Source organism: Bemisia tabaci, chromosome 3 (assembly GCF_918797505.1).
Source record: "Bemisia tabaci chromosome 3, PGI_BMITA_v3".
Taxonomy (NCBI): Eukaryota; Metazoa; Arthropoda; class Insecta; order Hemiptera; family Aleyrodidae; genus Bemisia; species Bemisia tabaci.
The window spans coordinates 28753001-28763192 of NC_092795.1; the positions used below are offsets into that span (position 1 = coordinate 28753001).

Below are 10192 nucleotides of genomic sequence, written 5' to 3' on the forward strand. Positions count from 1 at the left end.
ATTGTTTTTCATGTTTATATTAGTTTTAAAACAATTGCATGGAAACTGAAATATGGTGCCTTAGATTCGGTCTTTTTAAGGTTTTCAATACTTTGCCGACACTGGCCAAATATTCGCTCAAAACGGAAATTCAAAATGTACAACCCGACTTAATAATACTTCATATTAGAGATGGTTTGAGCAAAAAACTATTTCGACCGACTCCGGATGATACCCGGAGGGTTATAGGAATGCTCATGAGTTATACTCACCACGGTTTTCATCCTCATCCTATCTGCATACCTAACACAAACCTCCAATCCTGACTGACGTCATTCTCTCTAAATTATCAACAAATGACGTCATTCATTCAAACATCGCGATTTCCGATACCGAAATCTGGCAGCTTCCGTTACACCTTCGCGGCGGGAACATTGACCTTTCCTCGAAGCGATCGTCGCAAATAAATCATTTCATCCACCCATAAATTATTCATAACCAGTTTTCAATTTGCACTTGGCTGGTAGCGAGGATAGAAGTCGACAATTGATACGCCTCCCGGCAATTATAACTTTCATAAAAAGGCTCGAGAGTTTGATAACTTTTGAGTAGGTGTCTCAATAAATGAATCAGCCAATGTTAAAACCGAACTTTCCCACTCCCTGGTGAGTTCTAGATTACACGCCGTTTTATGGAGCTTAGAGCTCATAAGGAAATCGACGGTAATATCGGCCTATTCAACTGCTTCCGACAAAGGCTCCGAAAGAGGACTTGAAGGATCTAAATACGGTGTGTGAGAGCCAATAAAAATTTTGAGATCTTATTTATCCTTGATTCATTCCGAACGACGTAATTCAATGCTCATTTTCGCCATGAAGTCTTGTCATAATCATGTGCAGTTTGGAACGGGGGTTTTTTCCAATCGTTTCTCGTCAGTTTTTTGCACACATTGGATGGTGCTCTACTTTTCTGGTCTTGCGTTCAAGTTTCTACCGCTGCACTCGGAAAAATTGAAAACATGCCCATAACGTGGTATAATTTGCGATGTATCGATTCATCTGCCACTTCAACCTATGTAAAAGGATCTATAAACAGGGTATACGCAAACGGGTATCTTAATAATAGATTCTTTACCACAGCCTCAAATGGCGAAATATCGATAATAATCGATCATTCACGCCTCGGCACTGGACAACTGCTTTTCATTGGAACACATTCTGAAACAGATTTATAAGCAGTTTCAACCGCTATTCCTCTCTTCTTTTTTTGTCCTCCTTCATCTTTAAGAACGCCCGTTCGTCTCCAAAATTCCGGCATAGAAAAGTATCCTGTCTTAAAGTTGGACATATTTATGCTAAAAGGAATGCAAACCCTACGCACGTAGTTTCTTTTAGTATAAATTACGACCAATTCGACTATTTATATGAGAGGGAACTATGTTGTACGTAAAAGCTTTGCACACGTAGTTCCTTTTAGCGAAAATGAGTCTATTTACAATATGCCTCCACGACGGTTTTCATGTAATGTGACAATCGCATATTGTGCCCCAATATTTCCCAATAATAATCTAAATATTTCATATTGTGTGTGCAATCCCTAGCATTATGTCTAATTTTCGCATTACTCTTTTGTTCGTAGACTAAGCACCTGAAATCTCAAGAATGACAAGGAAATCAGAGGAAGGCTCACAACATAGAACCGGGATTTAGCTGTTTCAGAGGAGAGGATTTGGAAGCCAAGAGTTTGTCACGTATCGTTAGCTCAGTCTGTAAAGGACTGCACAAGATTATAGACACACATTCGTTTTTGGTCACAATTAAACATGACGACATTCAGAGAGGTAAGGAGAGTGAGCGTTGTGTATATGTGGACGCGTTTCGGCCAAACGGAACTATGTGCATTATGACGTGAGCTCTGTTACGTATATATTCTTATGGGTCTCGGGGCTCATGTCTTAATGCACATAGTTCCGTTTGATAGAAATACGTCCATATGTGGTTTGATAATCGTCACTTTTGCTTGCATTTACTTGGTGGTGGCAAGTTGAATTTGATTGATAAATTACGTTTATGTGCAAGTGTGATTTTGTAATAAATGTGAATTTTGTACAATTTTATCTTTAAAAATTCCACTCAACCATAACTTTTGATAACTTTTAGTTATTCACATAACTTTTGAGCTATACATTCATTCATTATTTCATTCTGCCAGCCACCTTACGAGCATATTTGTTTTAACAGTGCCTTGATAGGCAACGGGAGGATCCATTTCTGATTGTCTCGTCCATCTTATGCTTGAAAAAGCTCTTAGGAACCAATGAATGACGATAATTGGAAATTGAAGATTCAAAATGGAGGAGAATGATGTTTAATTAATCCGTACGCTCAAATTTAAAGTATACTTTAAGTATCTAATTCTGTGATACCGTGCTAGGGTGATCATGCCAGGCCGGCATGTAAAAGCAATTATAATGAAATAATAAGTTAATTAAATCCAACTAGAAGTGTAATTATTCGCTCAATCAACTCAATGAAATAGAACTTCAACATGGTGGACTGAATTCTATATTAGAGCGATCAGGCTTCGGGTTTTCTTTCATTTCAGTGTCAGACGTCAATGAGTCTCCAGACGAACCATAACTGCAGAACCACATGCATCGTCAAGAACAACAATAAAGTAATACCTCCGCGTAGAGAACTTAATTTCGCTGCTCAGAGAGGAACAAATAAAAAAGATAGAGTTCATCAAATTCAAACATTATTTTGTAATAATTTCCGTGGCTTTCTGAAAAACAATTTCAGCGAGCTAACCACTCGTTTCCGGAAAAACTGAGAGCGCATTTCTTAATTTGGGTCTTGTTCCCCGGACCAATTTGTTCCCTCCTGCCATAACGATGTCCAAATCTAAGTCTTTCAATCTCTATTTCAACGCTGTACTTTCAGATATACTGGTTATTTGGCGTCGTGCTAATCGTTTCGCTGGCCGGAAGGAGTTGCCAAGATGACGTCTCGGAAAATGCGGTCGGAGGACCGGTGCGAGGACAGATGCCGCCGCTGGCCGTCATCTCGGACGCGCCGATGAGTCTAGCTAAGTCGATGGCCAGGGTTCCGCTGCTCCCCGTGCCCCAAAAGGACCTCGTCGTCATGAGGAACGCCGAGATCACCGCCCTGTCGCCCGACAACGCCCTCGTCCAGTGCTACAACCAACGCACCGGGCTCACGGTAAGTTTCGCTTTCTACGAAACGCCTTCAAACTAGCGGGTAGACCACTTTCACAACAGGTGTGGTAGTGATAGAGGCTGGCTTAATGAAGGGGTTTTAGTGGGATTCGAATCGGCTTTTATGATTGAATGACTCGAACACTACCGTGCTGAAGAAAAACGCCGTATGAACATTCGAGAACTGCCAAATTTCCTACGATAGAATGTATATTTTTGAGGAAAATTGTGAGTATTTTTCCTTGAAATTTTCAGACACTCCAGATCAAATTACAAACATAATTATCGGAGAAATTGGCACGAAAATATTCCAACATTTTCCTGGTAATTCGTGATTTGCCTCAGGGAATTTGGCAACGCCTGAAGGCTCATACGGCGTTTTTCCTTGGCACGGCAGAACAGGGTTCATGACATCATTTCACAACTAGAGTCAAAGACTTTTAAAGAGCTTGTCATTAGAGAAATTAAACACTTTCAATAATTTTACAAATGGCTTTCTAATCAAAAAAGCCATAAACTTTTAAAGACTTTTCAGGGAGTGGTAATTAGCAAAATCATAAGGACTTTTTTGACTTCTTATGTAGTTCTTAGTACGAAAATTAAGGATTGTCAAGGAATGTTCCGAGAGTTCTAAAAAGAAAATCAAGGATCTTTCAAAGGGTTCTGATTGCGAAAATTATGGTCTTTCAATGATATGTTAATTAGGGAGTGGTTGACACTCCTACCGAACACCTATCCGATATAGTCATGCCACGCCACTGCAGTACCGTAACTTAAGTTGAGGTAGTGTCGCAAGATTTGCGTTAGTAACCTAATTTATGAGAGTACTAAAAGAATTAATTGGGGTGCTACCAGAGTCAAATATCTATATCCTTATCATCCAACAATCTCGTGCTCTTTTTTCCGCAACTTTCAACAAAGCACAATACATTTTTAAGGCCTTAAAGAATGTCATAAAAATGTAAATTTTATTTTTTCACGATTTTATTTCACGCTCGAACAGGAGGCGATGCCAGCTGTGAAAATGTTACTCAGGACCCCGGTGTTCATTAACTCAGGATTAGAGCGAACGGTGGTAGATTTCCCGTCCGTTGTCAACGTCTTTTATCGTGGATCCATGGTTCCTCTGCCGGTCGGAGCTCTCATTGCACCCATCACTTACCAGCAACTGAGTCAGCCGATCTTAATCAAAACTGTATACGCAGTGCCAACATTCCCGCTCAACTACCATTACGCACCATCGCTGTGAGTAGAACTATATGATTTCCTTCAATTCTTTAAGATCATTTGACTTTTGAGAGCTTGAAAATTAACTAACTTCGAAACTCTGTCAAAACCGTGCTCATACGGGTTTCCATGTAGATGTCAATGTGCGATTGAACAAATAAACAAACTTCTTTCCCAACAGAAACGTAACACATATTTTTAAGTATAAAAGCTGGAAAAGTAGCAAAAAGATTAAGTAAGTTCGACTTGACGAGAAAAACGGAAAAAGATTCAGGGGATGAATTTCATTTTTTCCCATTTGCCAGATATTTCAGCCGATAGTTGCATTTTTCCTGTACGGCCTCAGCATTCAGCTTTTAACCTACCAACTGGATGGTTGTTCAACATCGAGTTGAACATTTCGTTCTGCAAATAAGTTGAAGTTTGGTGTATTTGTTTGGTACATTAGGTCAACCGAAGTTCATCACGCATCTAATGAGGAAGTGTACAGAAGGATGATAACTGTAGCTGCCTTTTAATTTTCCACAAGGAAATAATATAAACCCAAAGGACTTGGTTGTTCTACACAATTTTTCGTTAAATCGACCCAAACCGTAGATTATTCTGAGACACCAAGGCATGGAAAAAGTGTCCTGCAGGAGCAGGACTTATGTACTCTTGTTCTTCTCCCCACATCCAGAGGTTCTGACTTGCGAGTGACTAACGCATTGGATTACGATCGATGCGGTTCAGGCTCAATCCCAACGGCTACCGCATAATTTTTAATGAGATGGCAGATTGTCAACACAAAGATTTGGCCCCTTCAACCCCAAAATTTGGTCATTTGACACAGAAAAAACTAACACACATACACAGTAATTAACCAACCATTAGCGTTATTTTGTGTTCTACTTACCATATTAACACACAATTTTGGTTGTTTTTTCTTGTTGTGTTCCCGCTTGTCTTGAGCGTATGTGCGTACATTCTTCTATCTCTATCTCTCTCTCACTAACGGTTATTAACTATCTTCCTGATATGTTTTCGATTGCAGAGCCGCGACAGCATACAGCCGGCCGCCGTACTTGTTCCAGCCGTACCCTCTGGGCTACAACCTCTACAGCCAGTACGGCGCCCCTGCCCCCTACTACCCGTACCGGCCGATGGGCGCTCTGCCCGCACCCGCACCTGCACCAGTGGTCCCCTCGAGCGACGCCAAACCGCAACCACCGGCGATGGCCGCGGTGCAGCCGGCGACGGTGAAGCAGCCGCCGTCTGTGGCGTACGCGACGAAGCCGGGCGCCCCGGTGGTGACCGTGCTGGACTTCCCGGAGGCGGTGGCCAGCCCGAGCGTGCTCTACTACCAGCCGCCGATCAGCAGCGACTCCGAGTTCGAGAACCGAGAGCCGCCGCAGCCGGTCATCCCGGCCGGCATCGTGCAGTCGACCCAGCCGCAGGCCAACCAGCAGCTCTTCCTCAACTCCAAGGAGTCCGTCTACCTCCTCTCCATCAAGGAGGACGTCAAGAGGGCCTAGGCCCCCGCCGAGGCTGGGAGAAGTGATCTATGGTCCCTCGGGCAAATCCCTTCCGGGTAACCCTCGTCTGACAGATTCGGATCGCAAGACACTTATTGACATGTGTTCGATGAGAGCGAGTTATAAATCGGTAGAAGATGATGATGAAGAAGAAGAAGAAGAAGAAAAAGAAGAGGAGGAGGAAGAAGAGAGGGTGAAAGAGGAAGGAGAAGGAGAAATGAGAGAATAATGCATTTATCTTACCATTGTCCTACCTCGCGACGGGAAAACTCCCAAACCACAAATCTCGTTTGTTTTAAAATCTCTGCTCTTATTATATTTTTTTAAAGGCGAGAATATCATTATCATTCCTTGAAGTTTTCATGATAGTCTTTAAGAATTGAGTAGTTTTCCATTTAAGGATTAAAATATGACAGGAAATAAATCGAGGTTCGAGGTGTGGGAGTGTCACCGTCGCTCTTCCTTTTCTTCTACCACCTCCTCTTCGTCTACATTCTCCTCCTCCTTTAACTTTCAACCTCTTCTTCCTCTCCTTCTTCTCCATCTTTCTCGCCGTCTTCGTCATTTGTATTTTTCTTCTTTTTCTCTTCTGTCTCCTTCTTCGTCGTCGTCCTTTTCCTCTTCATCTTCTTATTTTCGTCGCCCGATTTCTTGCGCAAATATAGTTAAAGCGAGGTTTGAATAGACCCGGTTGTTTTTAAGTAAAGTAGTTCTACGCCACTTATTTCGAGATCATGCGCTAGTCAATCGGTCAATTGATGCTATCTAGATTTTAAGACATTTTCAAGAGATGTGTGAAATCTACATCAAGCTGCAATGCGTCGGACAGTCATGTACAAGATTCGATCGAGATTTACTTTGAAATGGCTTCGGATGCACGTCCTTGGCGAATGTCGCAAATCGAAGGACAAAGAAAATTGCAATATTCGCTAGGAAAGTACAATCGGAGTTATTTCAGGGTATATCAACTTTTGATTATGATTACCTCGCCCAACATAGGACAATGTGACTTTCAGGGTTTATTGAAAAATGTTTGAAAATCCAGAAATTCATTAATTGATCAACATTCTTAATGAAAACTCCGTAAAAATGTGCCATATGATTTGCTCGAGGGTATTAAAGTCTGAGAATGTGGATGCACCTGTTTAATTAAGTATACCGGAGAGAGCCATTGCAATTCGTTCACCACATTAGTGCCTGTCAAAATTTTAAAACTATACGTGTTCTTGTCATTTTTGGAGGATGGAATCATATGCCATTGGACCTCACATTCCTCATAAGTGTTCTTAGACCTACCAAATTTTTCAGCCATTTTAAGTTCATAAATCGGTAGTATTCACAACTTTCGGTTTTTTGGGTATTTATATTTTCCTCTACTTTTTTTTACGAAGAAGTAGAAAGTACGAGAAGCAGTTTTTTCGATGTACGTTGAGAAAAATACCTAAAAATCTGTTGCTCGGAATATCAAAATGTAGTTTTTATCTTTTTCAGTGTTGGTTTTGTAAATTTCTATACTGCCTGAAACAATTGGACCTATATATGAACACTTATATTGTATACGAGCGGGCGAATTTTAGTGCATTCGTTCAAAACATGTCCAATAATTTAGATATTTACTTCATCGCTACATGAGTGAATTGTAGATCAATTTAGTATTACGTAGAATAGACAGAATATATACACAAGATCATCTTCTCCCTAACCTTTCGGTGTAACGTAGATTCTACGGGTCTGGGGGATGTGCCTTCCCCTGCCTCAGGGTTTCTCTATAAGATCATCAACTAATTACCTTTTACCTAAGAGGAGCGGGTAATGCCCTACCTATTTTAGTGTTCGTTTTTACTTTACTTCTTAGTCTTGTCAGTCCAACAATACCATTGATAAAATGTTAGACTACACTCGTGTACAGTTTAAGATACAACTTCGTCCGAAGCAACGTGCTAGCTTTGAGTTTTTTTCTCGAATCAAATCCAACAGGATTTCATTTCGATAAATAAATTTTATTGAGAATAATCTGTTACTTGTTGATTATTTAATGATGTATAATGACGAAGGACCCCAAATTCAGTCATTTCAATAAGAGCTGATAACATTAAGAAAAAAAAACCCTGAAAATGTGGCCCGAACTGAATGGGACAATGTGGTAAAATGGACGTATTTCTGCCAAACGGAATGGAGAATTTGCACGCAATTTTTTTATTGCTTCATCTGAAAGTGCCTAATGAGCTGAGTTCGCAATATTTTTCATAATTTTTTTCTGACATGGGAAATTGGAGAAAAATTGATTTAAAAGTGAGAAAATGTGCCGCCTTGTGACGTCATCTGGCGGCATTTCCCATTTAAACACATGTATTTTAGCAGAATCGGTTATTTTGTTATATCTCCTCTAATAGTTGCTCAATTTATGAATCAAGGGTATCTTCGTGTTCAGTTCACTCAGAGGATTCCACTTAAACAGGAAATTCATCAAATTTCAGACCCTTGCAAATTCTCCATTGTGTACATTAAGACAAGAACCCTGGGATCCATAAAAATATATGCATAGCAGGGCTCACGTCATAATGCACGTAGTTCCGTTTGGCAGAAATATGTCCAAATAATGCGGAGTCCACTGAGTTTACGGGGAAAGCAAGGCCAGAAAGTTCAAAAATTTCAATAAGTCAAAAAAATGGAGCTGTGGTTTAACTTTAATTGAAATTTCTGAACTTTCTGGCCTTGCTTTCCCCACGACATAGTGCGGACACAGAAATATTTTGCCACCTTGTGATGACTTTGAGTATTGGTGGCAAATAAAAAAGCCGCCCCTAAAAGTCCACACATGGGGGAAATATAATTCCGCCGTTGGACGCATACGTAGTAACTAGTCAAAGTTTATCAGAATAGAACCAACCCACACTTTCGAAAAAATTGAGTTAAGAATGTTTTTGAGTTCCACTCGTCGTATATTTTCTCCTGCCAAAAACTCGAAGGTGGAAAACAAAATTAGTCTGTGGAATGGGGAGATAGTGTTTATTTTCTACATTGAGTCTTATGGAGGAATAAATCTTCGAACCTCGTTTTCTCACTTTCAACTTAATGTGGGTTGGTTCCTTTCTGATAAACTCGGTCGGTTCAAATAATCTTCCTACTTTTGTACTTGGGATACATTTTAATTTTCAAAATATGATGTTGTGCTTTTTCGTTAAAATTCGCCCTTTTGGAGCAAACCTAGGACAAATCATCGTAATTCCGAAAAGATGGCATTCCAGAAGAAAGTAGTAGCAGAGTACAGCTGAGCACGGGAAAGTATTGCCATCTCAATCCTTTAACCACAGAAAAAGTGTGCCGCTCTCTGATTGGTCGGCTATCATGGTGCACCAAAGTTGGCCCGATGCAAACACACCCCAGCTCCTCCGCTCCTAGTTTCGCCCAATCTAAACAAACAAGATGGCGACAAAGTTCTACAAAGACGTGATTTGATTTTGGGTGGGATAGGAATTTGTTATATTCAACTTCCAAATTGAGTTCGGATCGAACTTTGATGAATAAGTTTGCCGAAAATAAGGCTTTGAGTGTGATCATTATTCATTTCTCAGACGATAATACGTGTTCCTGTTCCTCTGAGTCGGGTTTTGTTTACATTGGGCCAACTTTAGAGCTCATTAAGCGAATTTTCGCGATCGAATGTCATTCATCAAACGAATTGATCAGTGCTGAGTGATGCCGATGATCGGTGATGTCAGGAGCCAATCAGAGCTCAGATTTTTTTCCTAAATGAAATTAAGAAGAAAATAAGAAAACACGAAACACTAAAGCACAGAAATTATGAAAACACCAGACTTGAATTGACAAAACACAACAACAGAAAGAGATGACAGAACAAAAATTTTGGTGAGAGATGAAGTTTCTGACATCGATTGCATCAATTCAAAAATTGAATTCAAGTCCCGAGGTGAATTCGAAATTTCAAATTGATGGATTTCAACGGTCTCTGGTGAGACCAACGAAGAAGTCGAATATCATTGAAAAAAAATGCACAATCGTCGAATATCATTCAACGGTGAATGATATTCGATCGCGAAAATTCGCTTTATGATAGCCTTAAACTGATGAACCAATCAGAGAGCGGCACAGAGATGGCAATACTCTCCCATATACACACTGGGAAAAAAAACATTGGATCTAGAGCCCAGACCCTTAAAAACATCGACAAGAAAAAATTCTCTTGATTCAATCAGATTTAAGCTTAAATCAAGAACCAAGCCTCTTACTTTGA

The 10192-nt window shown here is 40.3% G+C and overlaps 1 protein-coding gene across 1 annotated transcript in view; it reads left to right on the plus strand.

The window, feature by feature from the left end:
• The window catches only part of LOC109031173 (uncharacterized), a 45895-nt gene extending 37945 nt beyond the window's left edge, over nt 1-7950 (plus strand). Inside the window, exons 2-5 of the mRNA XM_019042536.2 lie at nt 1618-1819; nt 2922-3200; nt 4200-4441; nt 5457-7950. Of these exons, the coding sequence (XP_018898081.2) occupies nt 1802-1819; nt 2922-3200; nt 4200-4441; nt 5457-5937 (1020 nt within the window). The 5' untranslated portion in view covers nt 1618-1801 and the 3' untranslated portion in view covers nt 5938-7950. The remainder of the gene's footprint in view (nt 1-1617; nt 1820-2921; nt 3201-4199; nt 4442-5456) is intronic.
• The last annotated feature ends 2242 nt before the right edge of the window (nt 7951-10192 follow it).